Source organism: Carassius carassius, chromosome 35 (assembly GCF_963082965.1).
Source record: "Carassius carassius chromosome 35, fCarCar2.1, whole genome shotgun sequence".
NCBI lineage: Eukaryota > Metazoa > Chordata > Actinopteri > Cypriniformes > Cyprinidae > Carassius > Carassius carassius.
This window is the reverse complement of record NC_081789.1, coordinates 26,039,135-26,059,419: the sequence shown is the minus strand read 5'-3', so window position 1 is coordinate 26,059,419 and position 20,285 is coordinate 26,039,135. Positions and strand designations below refer to the sequence as shown.

Genomic DNA, 20,285 nt, shown 5'->3' with positions numbered 1-20,285 from the left:
TATATATATATATAATATTTTGCCTATAACGTCTTGCCTATTTGGGAGCATTTTTACATTACTTTCAAGACATTTAAGGACATTTAACCCTAAAAATTTAAAAATAGTTAAATAAAAAATAGTGTGTTTTAAGGTATTTATACATCACACATATACATATACTATCTATCTGTCTGTCTGTCTGTCTGTCTGTCTGTCTGTCTATCTATCTATCTATCTATCTATCTATCTATCATAGATAGATAGACAGTATATGTACAGTATATGTGTGTTATACGTATATGTACATATGTCTTTTGTACACTGTTGTTAAATGTCCAAGTTCTATGTATAAATAATTAGAATATTAATGTAAATCCAAATATTGACAGCAAAAATAATAATCATAATAAAAACAATCCTTTCAGTTTGACTTGGCCGATTAACTGTATTAATTTGCATAAATCATTGCATGCAGTTGTGCTCAGCCACTCGGTGCTGCTGAGGCAATGCTGTAAGACCATCACCATAGTTTCTGTAGGTTTCCATGGCAACTGAGCGACTATATATCAGCCGAGATGCAGGGGAGAGGAGAGGAGAGGAGGAGTGGAGAGGAGAGGAGAGGATAGGAGGAGAGGAGAGGAGTGGAGAGGAGAGGAGAGGAGAGGAGAGGAAAGGAAAGGAAAGGAAAGGAAAGGAAAGGAGAGGAGAGGAGAGGAGAGGAGAGGAGGAGAGAGGAGTGGAGAGGAGAGGAGAGGAGAGGAGGAGAGAAGCAGAGAGGAGAGGTAAGGAGTGGAGAGGAGAGGAGAGGAGGAGAGAAGCAGAGAGGAGAGGAGAGGAGGAGAGAAGCAGAGAAGAGAGGATAGGTAAGGAGTGGAGAGGAGAGGAGAGGTGCGGAGAAGAGCAGAGAGGAGTGGAGAGGAGAGGAGAGGAGAGAAGCAGAGAGGAGAGGAGAGGAGCGGCGCGGAGAGGAGAGGTAAGGAGCGGTGAGGAGAGGAGAGGAGAGGAGAGAAGAGAAGAGGAGAGGAGAGGAGAGGAGAGGAGAGGAGAGGAGCGGCGCGGAGAGGAGAGGTAAGGAGCGGTGAGGAGAGGAGAGGAGAAGAAGTGGAGAGGTGCGGAGAAGAGCAGAGAGGAGAGGAGAGGAGAGGAGAAGAAGTGGAGAGGTGCGGAGAAGAGCAGAGAGGAGAGGAGAGGAGAGGAATAGAGAGTAGAGTAGAGTAGTGGAGCAGAGGAGAGGAGAGGAGAGGAGAGGAGCGGAGAGGAGAGGAGAGGAGAGGAGAGGAGAGGAATGGAGCGGAGCGGAGAGGAGAGGAGAGGAGAAGAGAGAGGAGAGGTAAGGAGAGGAGAGGAGAGGTAAGGAGAGGAGAGGAGAGGAGAGGAGAAGATGTGGAGAGGTGCTGAGAAGAGCAGAGAGGAGAGGAGCGGAGAGGAGAGGAGAGGTAAGGAGCGGAGAGGAGAGGAGAGGAGAAGATGTGGAGAGGTGCGGAGAAGAGCAGAGAGGAGAGGAGAGGAATAGAGAGTAGAGTAGAGGAGTGGAGCAGAGCGGAGGAGAGGAGAGGAGAGGAGAGGAGAGGAGAGGAGAGGAGGAGCGGAGCGGAGAGGACAGGAGAGGAGAGGAGAGGAGAGGTGAGGAGAGGAGAGGAGAGGAGAGGAGGAGAGGAGCGGAGAGGAGAGGAGAGGAAAGGTGAGGAGCGGAGAGGAGAGGAGAGGAGAGGAGATGAGAGGAGAGGAGCGGAGCGGAGCGGAGAGGAAAGGTGAGGAGCCGAGAGGAGAGGAGAGGAGAGGAGAGGAGAGGTGAGGAGCGGAGAGGAAAGGAAAGGTGAAGAGCAGAGAGGAGAGGAGGAGAGGAATAGAGAGTAGCGTAGAGTAGAGGAGTGGAGCAGAGCGGAGGAGAGGAGAGGAGGAGAGGAGCGGAGAGGAAAGGTGAGGAGCGGTGAGGAGAGGAGAGGAGAGGAGAGAAGAGAAGAGGAGAGGAGAGGAGAGGAGAGGAGAGGAGAGGAGCGGCGCGGAGAGGAGAGGTAAGGAGCGGTGAGGAGAGGAGAGGAGAAGAAGTGGAGAGGTGCGGAGAAGAGCAGAGAGGAGAGGAGAGGAGAGGAGAAGAAGTGGAGAGGTGCGGAGAAGAGCAGAGAGGAGAGGAGAGGAGAGGAATAGAGAGTAGAGTAGAGTAGTGGAGCAGAGGAGAGGAGAGGAGAGGAGAGGAGCGGAGAGGAGAGGAGAGGAGAGGAGAGGAGAGGAATGGAGCGGAGCGGAGAGGAGAGGAGAGGAGAAGAGAGAGGAGAGGTAAGGAGAGGAGAGGAGAGGTAAGGAGAGGAGAGGAGAGGAGAGGAGAAGATGTGGAGAGGTGCTGAGAAGAGCAGAGAGGAGAGGAGCGGAGAGGAGAGGAGAGGTAAGGAGCGGAGAGGAGAGGAGAGGAGAAGATGTGGAGAGGTGCGGAGAAGAGCAGAGAGGAGAGGAGAGGAATAGAGAGTAGAGTAGAGGAGTGGAGCAGAGCGGAGGAGAGGAGAGGAGAGGAGAGGAGAGGAGAGGAGAGGAGGAGCGGAGCGGAGAGGACAGGAGAGGAGAGGAGAGGAGAGGTGAGGAGAGGAGAGGAGAGGAGAGGAGGAGAGGAGCGGAGAGGAGAGGAGAGGAAAGGTGAGGAGCGGAGAGGAGAGGAGAGGAGAGGAGATGAGAGGAGAGGAGCGGAGCGGAGCGGAGAGGAAAGGTGAGGAGCCGAGAGGAGAGGAGAGGAGAGGAGAGGAGAGGTGAGGAGCGGAGAGGAAAGGAAAGGTGAAGAGCAGAGAGGAGAGGAGGAGAGGAATAGAGAGTAGCGTAGAGTAGAGGAGTGGAGCAGAGCGGAGGAGAGGAGAGGAGGAGAGGAGCGGAGAGGAAAGGTGAGGAGCGGAGAGGAGAGGAGAGGAGAGGAGAGGAGAGGAGAGGAGAGGAGAGGAGCGGAGTGGAGATGAGAGGAGAGGAGAGGAGAGGAGGAGAGGAGCGGAGTGGAGATGAGAGGAGAGGAAAGGTGAGGAGCGGAGAGGAGAGGAGAGGAAAGGTGAGGAGCGGAGAGGAGAGGTGAGGAGCGGAGAGGAGAGTTGAGGAGCGGAGAGGAGAGGAGAGGAGAGGAGAGGTAAGGAGCGGAGGAGAGGAGAGGTGAGGAAAGGAGAGGAGGAGAGGAGCGGAGCTGTGAGGAGAGGAGAGGAGAGGAGGAGAGGAGGAGAGGAGCAGAAGGCAAAGGGGAGGGGAACGCAAATGAAGTGAGCGGAGGGGAGAGTCAGACAGCAGGGAAAAGGAGGGGGAAAAAAACACTGGCATGTCTTCAGAGACAATAAATACATGCATGTTAGAAAGAGAGAGAGAGAGGGCTATTTTCAGACCATGGTTGTCGTGGAAACAGAGGCCTCGCTAGTGATGCAGACATTCGAATGCTCACAGATGCTCGAATCTGATTAACAACAATTGCCGATAGCTATCCCATATATATCAAATATAACAAGCAAACATAAAGACCTGTGACCTGAACCTTCAGAGCTCTGAAAACACTACGCAGTCGCTACAGATGGTAAAGAGACTCAGCCAATCACGTCTGTCTGTCTGTCAGTGGGACACGAGACAGTGGAAAAATACAGTAAGGCATACAGTCAGTCAGCTAGTGGCATCAATGCAGATGATTTCCAAGAGCCAAAGCACTATATGCTGATGCCCCATCCCTTGATTAGCAGCTCCCCCTCACTCACTCACTCACTCACTCATTTACTCACTCACTCCTCTCTGAAGGACAGAGGGTTTCCCACATTTCACAGTTGCTATGGAAACGCTGCAACCAGAACAGGGAGTGTATGCAGGAAGTGTGTGTGGCGTTTAGGTGAGGCCACAACCAAACCAATACTTCCCACATTCAGTTCTCAGGAAAATTCAGTGGCTACACGTAGATCTTTTAGTGATTCTGAAAAGCCTCTTCTGCTCACCTCAGCTGCATTTGTTTGTTTAGACATACAGTAAAAGCTGTAACATTATTGCAATTTAAAATAACTCTTTTCTACGTGAAAATCTGTTAAACTTATTCCTGTGATCAAAGCTGAATTTTCAGCATCATTCCTCCAGTCTTCAGTGTCACATGATCTTCAGAACTCATTCTAATATACCGATTTACTGCTCAAGAAACATTTCTGATTATTATCAGTGTTGAAAACTGGTGCTGCACAATATTTTTGTGGAAACAATGTAACACATAAAAATGTGCGGTAGGTAAGATTTAATAAAATAAATAACAATAAAATAGTAAACAAGGACACATTAAATTGATCAAACATGAAAGTAAAGAAATGTATAATGTTAATAAAGATTCCAAATAATCCTGAACAATAAAATGTATCACAGTTTCCACAAAAATATTGTGCAGCACAACTGTTTTCATTATTGATAATAATCAGAAATTCTTCCTGAGCAGCAAATCAATATATTAGAATGTTTTCTGAAGATCATGTGACACATTAAAGAAAAAGAAACATTAAAGAAATCGTAACTATTCCAAACTTTTGACCCATCATATTCCATAAATTGCACGTCATTCTTGTTTTCTGATTTTTTATATAGATTTATTTACTTCTTTTAGTCACTGTGCAATAAGTAGGATCATTATCACAAACAAGTCCAAATCAGCCTGTCGGGTGTGTTATGCTGTAATGACTGACTGACTGTACATTATGTTAGTGACTGAAAATCAAAACAGCTTGATGTGGTTCCAAACTGCTGGGATGCAAGGTCACAAGAACATTAGCTAACTATAAACATGCACAGTTAGGATAGCAAAGTATTTTCTTATTCAGCCAGGTTTTTTATATGAAAAAAAAAAAAATCTATGTTGATTTTAAAGGCCTTATGTTTACTTGTATGATAAATAATTGAGCTCAATGTCCAACATATAATCTGGCTATTAAATAAAACATTTGAGAACCAATGATTTAATCCTTCTGCAGAAAGATAGATTGAATATCAACAGTGCTGTAAGCAATTTTACCATTTTCCAAACTTCCACCAGAAGTTGCTAAACTAGACCACACCCCCTCTCCGAAACCCCGCCCTCAACTGACACATGTCGCATGCAGACAGTGTTACTGATTGGCTATGAAAAAATGCACATGCCACAGAACCTTTATCAATTAAAAAAATATATTATTTACAACACCTTTTTAAAAAGTTGAACATAAAGACACACAGTCAAGAGTTCTAAAGCCAAAAATGTCCATGTTTTATTGATAAAGAGCATCTGTGTAGCGAATAGCATAGTGCAGAGGCTCACACGCACAGTTAAGCATTTGCCACAACCTTTGACCCGGAACTGCTGACCAATCAACTAGCTCTCCACAGCCGAACCACGCACAGCATCAACAAAGGAAAGAAAGCAAATGAACTAAAAATACTCAGTACAAATAAATAGGCAAACAGATGAAGAACAGATCTAAATGGAACAGAGCTGATATCAGCAGTACTGATTTATTTTTTTTATTTTTTTTTTTTCAAAACGGTGAACTTTAATTTTTTTTCTTTTTTTTTTTTTTGAGTGTATTGTCCTAAAGATAGAGATACAGAGAAACATACGAGTGAATCTAAAAAAAAATGTCCAAAAACTGGTGAAATTGCACCACAAAATGTTATTATTCAGCCTATTTTGAGCGTTTTTTTTTAGCAATGTGACATTTCATTAGAAAAAAAATCAACAAAATAAAATCATTCTCAAAATTGCACAAAAAAAAATGTTTAATATAATGTTACTGTTTGATGTACTCATGTACTAACTGTTTTATGCGAATTCATATATTAAAAATGATTTTACTTTTTTGTATTACGCAAAGTAATGAGAATCTACAATACAATTTGAAAATTACCAACAAAACCACAAATAAAATATCCATACCGCACTAGTGGTAAAAATCTGCTTGATTATCATCAAATGAAATGTCACCAAAAAAAAAAAAAACCTTAATGGTCCAAAAACCAGGATTATTTTTCTGTATGCACAATACAATTCTGTTCATTAGATGCTGTGGTGAAATATGGCCTGTTTTCATGAGATTCACACATAAATAGAGGGAAAGAGAAATGCAAACAGTTTCCAAAAAGCTTTGTTCTGTTTTAAATCCTGAAGAACACGTGTTCTGCTAATGGCAAGTCAAAAAATAGAGAATATTTACATCTTTAGATTATATACTGTACATGGCAATACATGAACACATGGTCAGTGTGAGAAGGTGAAAGAGAGAGCCACCACATTAAGAGTCTACAGTGATGACACCGCTTCATTTAATACTCATAATACAATCTTTCTGTGCTGATTCAGAAACAGCTTCAACACGGGTCTCAGCCCCAGTGTCTTCATCTCACAGCCAGTGAAATCAGCTTAAAGCAGCTTTCGAAAACGGGGAAAGGTTTAGATGAATTGTCTTTCAGTAGCCATAAGGGTAATGTGATTTTGCTGGCCGCAGAGAGGATGCATAGATGAGAACAACCTGCTACGGGATGACACACATCTGAACGCTGATGTACTGATTCACTGCCTCATGATCTTGGGCAGATAAGCATTTGGACATTTAACGTTTCACAAGTTTGCTTGTATAATTAAAAAAAGAGGTATGGAAAGGCTCAAATGCAAGTCTGGCTCAAACAAAGACTCCCATTTGTGGCTTTTAGTTGATGTATGTTTGCTATATGCTGGTGTACTTATAAAAAAATCTCCAAAATGATCAGGATATGCATATGCATTTAAAAACTTCAGACACTCTCTTTCAGGAAAATTAACCGATGCACTCAGTTTCATGTCCAATAAAATACTCTAGAATGGGAATCTTACTCATGTAGCAAATCGAGGCTTGTTTGTAGAAACCGGTTGTTCATGAAGCTTTAGCACTGCATTTAAAAATATACGGTTGTGTTTTGACAAAATTATTAAATTTGCCAACGTTTAATAGCCTAAAATGTTCAAATATTGGATCCGAGGTCAATGATATTCACGTTTCAGTCTTTTCTGGTATCGAGGACATAAAGCGAGGCATGGAGGATGCTTTCCTCACATTAACTAACCTTTTACTTATGTGATACTGACGTAATTCTGATCTACCTATATTCCGCATCAGCAGATGAGGGTCAGGTGCTACAATAAGCTTTTAAGAGCATTTCCTGGCAATGATGTTGTTGCTAAGCAACTCCACTGGATATTCAAACACAATCAGCTTTCATACTGTAGGGAGAAATATGGAAAGCAATGAAAGCAGCAGAAAAAAACATAGTTCGCCCTATAACTCCATTATGAAGACTAGCAGGGAGACATTTGAAGGACTGGTGGGGTATAATGGATACAACTATGTATAGCACTTGTGTCCTTAATCAAACGTGTAAAATGAATGCAGAAAACAATTGCCCAGTTTGATTTAAGAAAGTTCCCAGCATTTGAAAAAGGATGAATCAATTTTAACACCAACAATCTGATAAAAGATGATGAATTGTAAATTAAAAACCGAGTAAAGTTTAATGCAGCAATTACAATAATACACGCATGTGTACTCTACTCCAATTAATGGCACATTGCACAGTTATTATACAACTTCAAAGCCATTCACGGATGAATAGAATGCTTTATGTAGTCAGCAGTTGTCGCATGGCTCCCATGAAGGACCTATCAATTCGCGAATCTCTTCAAAGAAAATACTCTCTGAAAGTGAGGCATACAAGTTTTCCCCCAAATAGATGACTAATGTTAAATTTGAAGCGGCTCAAGAACGGTATTATTCCCATTCCCTAAACCCTGATTCCCAAACCCAGCGATTTGGTCTATAAACAGTATAGCTGAAAATTTTTACATTAGATTACATGTCATATTGCAAAATCTTTCATCAGAAAAATCTGGACATTTTCACAATGTCTTTCATTCTCTCTCTGTTAAAAATCTAAAATTGTTCATGTTGGCGAAATCCCCTGTGGTGCGTATCCCAGTATATTTCAAAGCTTTAATACAGCTTATTTTAAAGTCAACATGAACTCAAAATGGATGCACTCATTTCTTATTGTGCACCAGTCATCTGTGCACGTTATGCAAAGTAAAAAAAAAAATATCTTCGGAATCTTTTATCAAAATGTAACCTGCTCCGCCTCTGAAATGACTTTCCGGTTCGGCTAGTGTCTCAAATCCCTCTTGACTCCGTTCTGGTACGCCTGCTTTACACGATCCAATCAATTCCTGAAGAATGGAGTCAAGTCCCACCACCCTGCATCCATTGAATATCCTGTTTCATACTACAGAAGTTAAATGTTGCATTTTATGTTGACTTTTAGTCAAGACACGTTCTGCACACATCAAATGCCAGTGAAATAGCCCTTACACACTCCTGTTACTCTTCAATTCAGGCGAAAAGACAAACATATGACACTCGAGATCTCTTCGAAGGCAGATATGCACAAAGAGTTTGCACTACGGCGGCAGGTACTGTGGTACCTTTGCTGAGGACAGCAGTCATGTACTCTTATTGTTCACATGGAAAGCCTTCTTCTCTCTGCCCTCTCCTCTAGGTATGATGAAAGTGTATGTCACCCTAAAACTGGTGTCTTTAGAGTTCTGAGCTTATGAACTGATCCTCACTTGTGCTAGATTCAGAATGTCATCATGATGCAGAGTGAACATGAGCATGTGTTCTGGATCAAAGCAGTTAAAGTCTTTATTTTCGAATTAGTCTCAGGTAATACTGTCCCTTACACACACACTCAAATACACACACACAGGTACACTACCTACCGAGGTGAGTATGATGAAGAATGATGTCAACCTCTGGGAAGTGTAAATGTGTGTATGCTTTTATACAGGTCTGTTAGCTGCTGTACATCAGTGTGTGTACTCTGTGTCGCTGGACTGTGGCAAACCAACACTTAAGTAATAACACTACTTTAATATAGACTATATTTTTTTATACGCGGACACAACTCAAAAGTACGCTTGCTTTGGCACGTATGTACTCAACAGCGCCTTGTCCACTTCATCAGTAAAAGCCTGTCTCTCTGTTTATCAAAATTAATATTCCATGGAATCTGTTGGAAAGAGACAGAGTTTAAAAAGTCAAAGACTGCAGAGACTTGACAGTCATGCTGCCTTAAAAACCAGTCTACTTCCCTTCCTGCATGTGCATGTGTATGCAAGGGTAATCAGATCTGGGTCTCCTGAACACTCTCCTTGGAGCCATTCGATAGCAACAGTGGCTCAGTCTGCATGTTGGGAACGTGACTAAGGCCTTTCAGAGTTCCATGGAAGGTCATCGCCATTGGAATGGGAATTGGCAAGGGAGGTGATGTCGAGCCAAGGTTGGAGGGATTACCGGAAGTCCCCATTTTAATGGTCGAAGCCTTGTTTTGGGAGGAAGGGTTAGGTTTGTTGTTGAGCATTCCAGATGCCATGTTCAAGCCCAGCACGTTGTTGTTAAAGTGGTGCGCTTTGTAGTAGTGGTTCAGGTGGTCCGCTTGCCCAACGCTCGGCAGGGTCATGATCTCAGGTTCGTGATTCCTCGGACTCTGCCCGCTTCCTCCACCAGATCCTGCTCCCTTTTGGAGGGTGCTCCCTCCTGTGATTCCACTAGTTCCACCTGCAGATCCGATCTCATCCTCAACATTGATTATCTCGATGGCACGAGCCGGGCCGTGGTGTTTGTGCAGTTGGTGCTGCTTGCGAAGCTTGTAGAAGACGACCAGCATCACGGCCGCCATAAAGGTGATGGCCACAAAGCAGCCGATGATAATCTTGGTCGTCTTCATTACGTCCTCAAGACCTGACAAGTTGGCAACGTCTGTGATGGAGACCGTGAACGGGCGATCGGGTGCACGTGTGGCTCGTGGCGACAAGGAGGACAGCATTGAGCCAGTGGGACCCGCCGATGCAGATGCAGCTGTCGGGCCTGGAAAACTAATAAACGTCTCATTGACGAACTGCCGTGCTGAACCGTGGCCATCTTGCCCAGTCTCTACAGTCTCAACAGTAACAGTTGTGAAGTAGCTGTAGTCATTGCCTGGGTCAGGTGCAGAGACGTTCAACACAGCAGTTGCTGTGGTGTTGCCAGCAGAATTGGTGACCATACAGGTGTAGGGTCCAGTGTCTTGCATGGTCACATTGGTGAAATTCAGGGTTCCATCATGCAGGACCGAGATCCGGACCTTGTATGCCCCATGGGTCATCAAGGTTCCATTGGGGGTCAACCAGTTAACGGAAGTCATGGATGTCCCAGTGCGGCATTTCAGCTCTGCTGCCATTCCCTCCGTTACGTTCAGGTCAGTGGGTGGCTCCACAATCACAGGTGCATAGCAGGTGAAGTCTCGCTGGTCAAGGTCACCAATGTACCTGCCCTTAGTACCTGGTGGGGCATGGCAACGTGCACAACAAGTGGAGTTATCAGGCACGGTTTCTTTAAGCCACCAGCTCAACCACAGAACATCGCAGTTGCAAACCCAAGGGTTGTGGTTCAGATGGACACGCTCTAACTGTTGCAGTGGAGTGAATAGATCATGGGGCAGCGAATGCAGAGAGTTATGGGACAGATTGAGCTCCTCCAGGTTCTTGAGGTCATCAAAAGCATTCCTTTCAAGGACGGAGATCCGAGAGTGCATGAGCCACAGTTTGCGTAGAGACACTAGGCCTTGGAAAGATCCGGGACGCACCACTCCCAGCTGGTTTCCAGACAGCTCCAGTTCCTCTAGCCTCACAAGAGGCGTCAAGTTGGGTACATCTTTAAGCCCGCACATGCCCAGATTCAGGAAACGTAGATTCAGCAGCCCTTCGAACGCAGCCTCCGAGATGAAACTTAGTTTGCGCAGCTCACCAAGGTCTAACCGTCGCAGGGATGGAACACGGTGGAAGGCATATGCCGGGAGTGTCTCTATGGGGTTGTTCCTTAGCCAGAGCTCACGCAGCTTGCTCAGGTACTCAAATGCCTGTGATGGTACGAGTGGTAGTCTGTTGTCAAAAAGCTCCAAGGTGATAAGATTGGGAAGGCCATTGAAAGCTCCCACTTCTATCTGACGAATTTGGTTCTTAGACAACTGTAAGATTTCCAGATGATTTAGGTGCTTGAAGGTGTCTGACCTGATCACCTGCAGAAAAAGAGAGGAAGAGACTATAGTAAGTTATAACATCCTACATATTAAGAATCTGGCTTACTGCATCACTACTCTTACAGGTTTGTTTGTTCTACAGCAGTATGAGAGATTAAGATCGCTGAATGCCTTTGTGGTAGTATGTATACTCAGGAAAGGTGCATCTTTGTTATTTTGTTGCTATTTCAGTATGTGCGAATGCGTGACCATCTGTCACTCTGTGTTCGACAGAAGATGACTGGTTTACAGTGCTAACTAACAGAGCTCATTGACCAAGTATCTTTAGCACAAGGGCTAAATCTGTGTTCCATTTGGAAAAGAAATAGCAATGTGGCAGTTCAATGAATATCTTGGGTACTTGCATTATCACCATTGGTTGTCGTTTAAGGATCAGCAAACCAATTAAATTGTTAACTTTTGAAGCAACTTTTTAGGGAAACATCTGGAGTAAACAGGTCCATAATTGATTCTCTTTCAATTTTAATCTGACCATGTTTCCTTTTTCTAACAATTAAATGCTGGTTGCATGGTTGTTGCTATATCATTTCAGTTGTAGTTTTTGGATAGAAGGATGTGTTTATGTCCAGTTCTTGGAGAAAATGTCCTATAGACCTATTTAGGCTATCAGAGAGGTTACCTGTATGGAGTTCTCCTGGAGGTTAAGGTATCGAGTATTGGACGAGATACTCTGTGGAACATCATTTAAGCCTTTTCTGGTACATATCACTCGACTGGCTTGATTGGAACAGCTACAGGGAGCAGGGCAGGCAGGACTGGTTTCGGCCAATCTAGGTCCAAGGAGGTGTGGCCACAACAAGAGTTGGACCAACCAGACGAGGGGGGAGGGGCTGAAAAAGCCTGTTACAATAGCAGCCTGCATGGCAACTGAGTCATGTCCTGCCCCTTTCCTAAAACAAAAAAGAGGCAAACAGTGATTGCCAAAAACCCTCAGAACTTTTCAAATGGAAGTGTATTTTCAATAATGACATCCACAAAACAAGAGAGAGAATTAACTTTTTTTACGATTAACTTGTGGAATCAGGTATCTTGTGGCATCAAAGTGTAGTCCACACAGTCTTCAACAGCACTGGATGCTGTTACGGGAGTCTTCTGCTCAGAATCATCACAGTCAGCACTGGCCTTGCTTATTTAAAATGAAAAACACTGGAGGAGGAACGAGAGAGAAAGAGGACAAGAGAGGTCAAAAACTGCATATATGTACATCTTATCATATTATATATAGCTAAGGGTGTGAGGGTCAGTACATCAGCAAATTAAAACTCTGACCTGTTTAATCAAATGTTGTGACCTCTAGCCCAACCGGAGTAGAATTTAATTTCAGTTCATTTCCACTATTTATTTCTGCTTATTATAGTATAGGTAGTCATAATTGTAACACCAAATGCTTTCATTTCTTCTCGTCCGTGCAAAAAAACTTCAAAATTTGGATTGGTCTGGCCTTGTGTTTTAATGTTTATTTAACTAGTAGTTCAGACTGTTTGAAGGCTACAGGTTGTCATATTTGCAAATACGTTATCTTTATTAAATGTGCATAGATTTGTGGTATTGTAAACATAAAAACAGATTATTGGTTTTAAAAATGCTAATGTAATACATTCACATTGTTACTTGAAAACAGTCATTCATTACAAAGAAATGTGTGCATGCAACCACTGTGCATATGAGCTCTACAACTGAAGGGGAAAACAACTCTCATGTCTGAACACTGATGTTTACTATGAATAAATACAGAATAATGCTGATATCAAATGACCCATGACGAATGCTGGATGACAGTAATGCAATAGCAGCAGAATTTGTTTGTATAAACAGCCTTACAAATAAACATTTAGGCAGAATGTTGTTTTAGTATTTTCTAACAGACGATACATATGCAAGAATGTCAGTAAATATTTCTTATACTTAAACAAATGATGCAGATTTTTTTCCTGAATTCTACTCATTTTTTACGGAGCCCCATACATGACATGCAGGAAAAAATTGTAGGCTAAATCATGTGCACGATTTACTCATTCGTTCCCTCACTGTACTAAAACGTGCACACGATTACTGTTGCGTTCCCTCGATTTACTATTTTGTTCACTCGATTTACAAATTGTGCAAAATTTCTTTATTTTTTCTTGCATGTCATGTGCGGGGCTCAGTACTTTTTTAAATAAATTCTACAAAAAAAAAAAAAGTGTTGTATCTCAGATCCTAGCATCACAAGTCAGATGCAAGCCCACTAACTTGCAACTTGAACAGCTTTCAACATTAGAACAAAAGTACAATTATTGACAATTCCAATTCGGAAAAGAGATTTTGGGGCAATTAATCAAGATTGATGGTCAAAGAGACGCACAGCATGAACATTACATGTAAATCCATGATAAGAACCAGACTGAAATTCCTTTAAGGGGACCTTTTAACCTCTGGTCTCCACAGAATGTCCTTATGTCAAAGAATGGAACAGAAACTGTCTTTTACAGATGTAGATGCACCAAAATTGTGTCTTTTTAATAACTATTGAATAGCTTAAGGATTCATATTCACGTTTTAGTATGTGTGCATTTGAATCTTCTTGCTTGAAACGTTTCTGACAATCAATTTTTTGTCAAATTTATCATATTCTTGTTGTTATCATATGTCCAAAATTATACCCTGAAAGAGCGGGAAAATTCTGACAACATGATTGATAAGATAACATATGATTTATGAATGGGCAGGACAAAAATCGCAACACCCTAAGCAAAGACAATATCTAATTGGTCAAGACAACATTCGAGGTGTGTCCGAAATGCCAATTTAAAAATTCAGGACACCATTAAAATTTATGCTTTTAGTTTTAGCTTTTAACGTTAGCTTTTAGCTTTTGCTTTTAGTCATGCCTGCTTTTAGCCTTTTAGCTCTTTAACTTTTAGTCATCACTTTTAGCCATGCTTTTTGCCATTACTTATGCGTTCTTTTGAGCACCACTCCAGCGTGCTTCGGCCTGCACGCCCGCTGCTACTTAGCCATGATGAGAAGAAAAGTCACCTAGTCTCATCAAACTTTACTTCTATTCTTTTACTTTAGTTTCTTTTCTTTTTCATTGAGAGTTTCGTGTTCTGAGTTAAGTTTTGTAACGCTGTGTCTCCGAGTCTGACCTCGAGTGCCTGCCTAAAACTACAACCAGCCCACAACTTCAACGACTACTAAACTTGTTGCCAATCAGCAACCTCAAGAAACTCCCTTTTCGAGACAACAAAGGGAACCCCCTCTACACAGGCAATGCAAGTAACTTACTTCCAGACTCTGAGCTGCACTGATGTATCTAATATATTTTTAACCTCACTGAGGAACTCAATGCGAGGGTTAATTAAGTGACTGATAGTTGTTCATATCTATGCAATTTCACGTATTGCTTGGGATTTCACATTTTCATTCTCTTAAACCAGGGGCGGACTGGCCATCTGGACATTCTGGAGAAGTCCAGAATGGCCGTCCATCCGAAGGCCGTCGGCCTGCTGTTTATATCATCATCAAAAAAAACGTGTCAGATAAAGTGACATTGACAGCCGACAAAAGGGGGCGCTAATGCAATCTATTTTTGCTTATAAGTAACCGAAACTGCTGTATATGGCCTGCAATGTTTTTAGTACGGGACTGGATCATTTTAGACTCGGATTACCAATTTTAATATATTTAAAATGTAAGTCACATAAAGATTGCTTTCAGCTCATAATGTTAATATTATATCCAATCAGGAGAGGTCGTTAGATTCCAGCCACTCCCCGTAATAATTTCAGCATAGTAGGACGTGCACTCTAATGTAAACATTCACTAACATTAGAAAATAGTAAATGAAAAACTGACCACAAAAACAGCATTTTTCAAGATGTAAAAAGATGGTAAACATATCTTTTTCTACAAGTTCAAGTGGATACTTCTATGTTTGGATTTTTTGGAAATATGTTATTTAAATCGCCATCATCACTTCACACAAACAGTGGGGATGCCAGAGTTACACTTGCCTCAAATTTCAATGGTAAAATGCATAGTCAACAAAAGCTTTTTGCTAAATGCATGACAGAACTGTTTGCACTGAACCATGTTCTTAGGGTTTCCACGGGTTCTTAAAAACACATGTTAAATCATTTCAATTTAAGGCCATGTAAACTCTTAAATGATACAGAAAGTCTTAATTATTAGAGGCATTAAATTTGGGGACAGAAAGACAAGAATTTCAATATTAGTATGTAAATTAAACTTCAAAAGGCTATGGCTGTTTCTCAATTCCAAGATCGCTATAGAACGCATAATGAGAAACAGCCTATGATTTCATTGAATAAACTTGAGCGCTGTCAGGCATGCTGCTTTGTACTGCGGTTACTGGGGTAACTGTCTGCTAATTCCGAAAGTGACACCTGCTGGCAGAGAACGAATTTGCTTTTTCAATAAGTCCGCCTGATAGTTTTGCTACATATTTTTAAATTTGAAAAAGTGGATCGACAAAAAGCTAATGCATTATAAAAATCTAAACAATTAAAGGAGAACAAATGCTGGCCCTCGTCACTATCAAAGTTTGCCCATCACTGCTATAGAGCATGTAGCCCATGAGTACTATATTAAATCCCAAATACTCCTAGTCCAAACGTTCACTGCTATTTATTACTCCGTACTGTCTGACATAAATATTCAATTCTTTCATAAAGAGACAGCAGCGATTTGGTTTACTTGTAAGATCTAGGCCTATTGAGTTGAGTTAATGAAATCGCCTATAAGATGATAAGTCTGATTAACATGACACACACACACACACACACAGAGAGAGAGATGTGAATACTCAAATTTAAGAATTCTGTTGTGTCAGATTTCTAGATTCTAGATTTATGCTTATTATTGTCATATTATACATTTTGCGTTCTGCTCTTTCTATAGATTTCAAGTATTTTAGTTCATACAATAATACATTTATTTTAATTACCTACTGAATAAAAAAATTGAAAACATCAAATTATTTGTAAGGTTTTACTGGTTATAATGAAACTGTATTGGTTTAAATGGAAATGGTAATGGTGTCTGTCTCTACTGTTAATTGGTCGCCTTCTGTTGGTGGCTTTTGTTAAAACCACTAAATCCTAACGTAATATGTCCCAAAACCCACTACATGATACCATTATTTAATGGCTAAAAGTTGATGGTTTGTAGTAGTATTTGTAGTGGAAATCATTAGAATTTCTGTGATGGTTTGTATTGTTTTTGTCAGCAGGGTCACCATGGGGTTTTGTGATGTTATTTGCCATAAATGTGTCAGGAATGCTGTAATATTGTGAAATAGTAGTAACTGTTTGTAGTTGTGGTGGGCCTATTTGGGAGAAAATCCAGGGCCGTTTTTCACTCCCAGTCCGTCCCTGTCTTAAACTCATTCTTTCCTAACTTTCACTCTTCCTGCAACTTGTGTGAATGTGTGAGTGCATGTGCTTATGTGTACTTTATATGTCTTAGATTTATGTAATAAAGCATTATTCATATTGAAAAGGGAAGTATCTTGTGCTTACAAGTTAAAGTCTTAAACTGCCGATCTTGTTAATGTGCTAATTAATAGTGTTTTCACTATATTTTGGATATTAATATCCATTGCAGAGTTGATGTTATACGGCTCGTTCAACGAATCGCTGGCCATCTCAGTGACCAGCCGTGAAACAGTGATTCTGTCCAAATTCCCTTTAAAATCTTAAATGATTCCCTTTGAGCTAAACTTCCCTTACAACCACAATACGCTGATTACAACAACAACAACAACAAAAAAATTATTCAGTTTTGCAAGAGCGACAAATTCAGAACCAACAAATTCAGTATTCAGTTTTTCCAATGCAGAAAACAGAAAACATTTGGAAACACAAGTAAAGGTTTTTACATGCAATACAAAATTGGGGTAAAAGGCAAAAATGTAGGTATACAGATATTTTTGACATTGATCAAATAAAAACAAAACAAAATCGTGCACAAAAAAAAAAAAAAAAAAACCTTCCTCCAAACCCAAGGCACAGGAAATTCATATTTACATGAGATTTGAAATGATCAAGGGTTTTATATATATATATATATATATATATATATATATATATACACATTTTGACATCAAAGCATAATCAGGCATGCGCAGAAAACATGCGCAGACTGAAAAGCTTTCAGAACACCGGTGAGGGTAGGCTATTAACATGCAGATCGAGATAATGAAAAAACAAGCGTTTAAAAAAAAAAAAACAAGTGTATGACCTTTAGCTGATAAAAGTACAGTTACTAAGTAAAACCAGAGTAGCATCGTGCGTGTAAACGTGCTCGTTGTCTTACATCAGGAAAATTTTCTTTTAAAGAAACAATGAAAATCATACAGAATTATAAAGAAAATGGACTCGTAATATGGCTTTAACATCTTTGTCCATAACACGCAGGCGCAACTCGCTTGTGTGTGTGTGTGTGTGTGTCACAGGTGCGGTGGTGCAGCCTCACTGTAACCATGACAACGCTAAATTGATTTGCAGATGCTGGGTGTCGGAATCCGTTTGGGTGGCGGCGCTCTGTTTGCACTAAGACTTCGTTAAAGACAGCCACAGGCCAAAAAAACGGTCGAATGCACAAATTAAACATCTATGGCATAAGCCTTTATATTGATTGTTAATTAACCTTCATAGGACATCATACGCGGCGATGTCCATCATGACAGAGCGCGTCCGCAGTGGGTCTGTTTCTCTTATATGAGAAAAAAATCGGTGCATCTGAATGCGTTAGAGACTGCGGCGTCTTAACGGAGACCGTCGTACGCGTGTGAAATACACAAGTAAGGCCCTGACACACACACACACAGGCGCGCTCGCTCCCTCGAAGACGCGCAACAAAATGGCACACGGTGTCTGTGTAATTCACGGATAATGAGAAAGAAAAATGCAAATCTAGCCAAGCCGTCCTTTACATCGCCAACCGCCAAATCACCGTGTTTCCAAACGGCCAGATTCATTTCTATAAATAAATATCGAAATAAATAAATAAACATAGCTAAATAAAGAAATAAAATGACCGCTGAATGACAGTTCTTACCGTTCTCATCTCATGCATCCATCACATCATCCGGATCCTCTTCTAATGAATCATACACATCATAACCATGTGGAAACCTAAATCAAATCAATGCGCGTCAATCATTCAGCATGAACTATGATCAAATGCAATTCACAGCATTTGATATCTTGCATTAGATCAAATGCATGTCGTACCTTTTCCTTTATCCTCGACGGATCTTCTTCTAATGATTTTCCCCCCGTTGATTCGGTGTCTCTCGCAGTTCAGGAGCGCGTCAGTGCGCGCCGAGACGGTGAATAACGGTGAATATATAGTTAACAGATCATACCACCGCTGGAATAAATAGGATGCAATCGCTCGCCGTAGAGTGTGAAAATCGAATGTAATTTGATTATCCGGGGTAAGAAGCGTACAGACCTACTGGCGCATTTTTCTAAGTGTATGCAGGCAGATCGTGCGCGTCGTGGCCGTACAGAGAGACGGATGCTGCACCCAGCGCAACATCTTACGTAAAGTCCGTAGCGACGGTCCTGAATACAGCGACCAGCTGAAGAGCAGACCACTGAGACATGCACAAAACACACCTGCTGAAGCCTGTTTCCATACAGCCATGCATTTACACATCTATCCGTCCATTGGTCCATGCATTCATCCTCGCTTTCATCTGCAGGACGACTGTCAGATCATTTATGGTGGATTTGAGATCCCATTTATACCCAACTAAAGCTTAACATATATATTTAAGATGGCAATGCTGTTTGTCTAAAGCAGTGGTTCAGAGTTCACCCTGGACATTCCTTCATTACCTTATCTTAAGTAAATAATCATACATTAAAATTAGTATTATCTTGAAGTGCATAAGCAGAAATAAACATTTAAATGACTCCTGTTTATGCAGGTCGACCTGTATTTAATGCAGTCTGGCTTACAATTGCATGTATCTTAAAGTTTATGTTTAGGAGTGGACCTTCGTGCTGACTTTTTTCTTAAAAATCGTACAAATTCATTTGAAATTGCCATATCCAAAAACAGTTTAATTTTCCAGTGAAACTGGATTGGTTCTACATAATAACAGCTAATATCTGCACCAAAAACAGTGTTTGAATGTATAAATGATTAAATATTACCATTTTATGATTCATTTAGCGTTGTTTTTACATCACTGTCCACAACCTTATTATCCATATTTTATATGACTTTTATGCAATTGGATGATGCTTCCATCTAAAGTGACTTACATTGCATATCAAGGTGTACATTGTTTTTCATGCATTCCCTGTGAATCGAACCCATAGCCTTGATGTTGCTAGCACCATGTTGTACTGTTTGATAAAATAGACGCACAAACTATTAATAGCATGTCAAGTGTGACCCAGCCATTTTAATTTTGTGGACAATGTTCACTCTGTGATTCAGACAGGGCAAAATAAATACTGCTTTCATGGGATGAATATTTAGTTCACAAAATGTCTTTAGTAAGTAACAGCATTTTGACATGAAATACAAATTCATTTCATCCACAAAATTAGGCCACATAATGAGACACCCTTTGAAAAGCACGTATCTGAATGGTGTTTAAAATTGCTAGTTTTGTAACTTGAGCTTCGTATAAAGAACATTTATTTTTGTTGATATCATTAGATGTTGATATCTATGTGTTTGTAATAGACAACTCACACTAAACGTTTGCCAGAGATGACAGCATGATGGAGTAAGTCATTTAAGCTGTTTGTTCAAAGTTCAGCTCCAGGGTTTTCAATCAGTGGTCTGTGAAGGTCCTGCATGTGGGCAGACATAATAAACATTATATATATATATATATATATATATATATATATATAACATGTCACATGAATAGTCAGGCCATCCAAGATGTAGGTGAGTTTGTTTCTTCAACAGATTTGGAGAAATGCATTGCATCACTTGCCTACCAGTGGATCCTCTGCAGTGAATGGGTACCATCAGAATGAGAGTCCAAACAGCTGATAAAACCATCACAATAACCCACAAGTAATCCACAGCACTCCAGTCCATCAATTGTTTGTAAGAAACAATCCCATCATTACAATGTTTTACATTTAAACCATTGCTTCTGGCTAAAATACTAGTCCTCTATCCATAATACTTTTTTTATTTTTATTTTTTTT

At 41.1% G+C, this 20,285-nt stretch overlaps 1 protein-coding gene across 3 annotated transcripts; it reads right to left on the bottom strand.

The window, feature by feature from the left end:
- Positions 1–5,485: 5,485 nt before the first annotated feature.
- lrrc4bb (leucine rich repeat containing 4Bb) lies at positions 5,486–18,664 on the bottom strand. Of its 3 annotated transcripts, none has more exons than XM_059525192.1 (5): positions 18,333–18,664; positions 18,157–18,233; positions 12,091–12,240; positions 11,714–11,984; positions 5,486–11,073 (listed from the first exon to the last, which is right to left on the bottom strand). In XM_059525192.1, the coding sequence occupies exons 4-5, from the start codon at positions 11,954–11,956 to the stop codon at positions 9,142–9,144; spliced, it is 2,175 nt and encodes a 724-aa protein (XP_059381175.1). In that variant the 5' UTR covers positions 11,957–11,984; positions 12,091–12,240; positions 18,157–18,233; positions 18,333–18,664; the 3' UTR covers positions 5,486–9,141. The 3 variants fall into 3 exon arrangements, with proteins under 3 accessions (XP_059381175.1, XP_059381176.1, XP_059381174.1); XM_059525193.1 differs by having other exon boundaries at positions 12,107–12,240; XM_059525191.1 differs by having other exon boundaries at positions 12,100–12,240; positions 18,333–18,663.
- Positions 18,665–20,285: the final 1,621 nt, after the last annotated feature.

Excerpts from the sequence above, each read along its gene's own strand:
- lrrc4bb (XM_059525192.1), bottom strand. The coding sequence starts at position 11,956 with ATGCAGGCTGCTATTGTAACAGGCTTTTTCAGCCCCTCCCCCCTCGTC. Across the intron at positions 11,074-11,713 it reads TCCAGGAGAACTCCATACAG|GTGATCAGGTCAGACACCTT; the intron begins GTAACCTCTCTG and ends CTTTTTCTGCAG.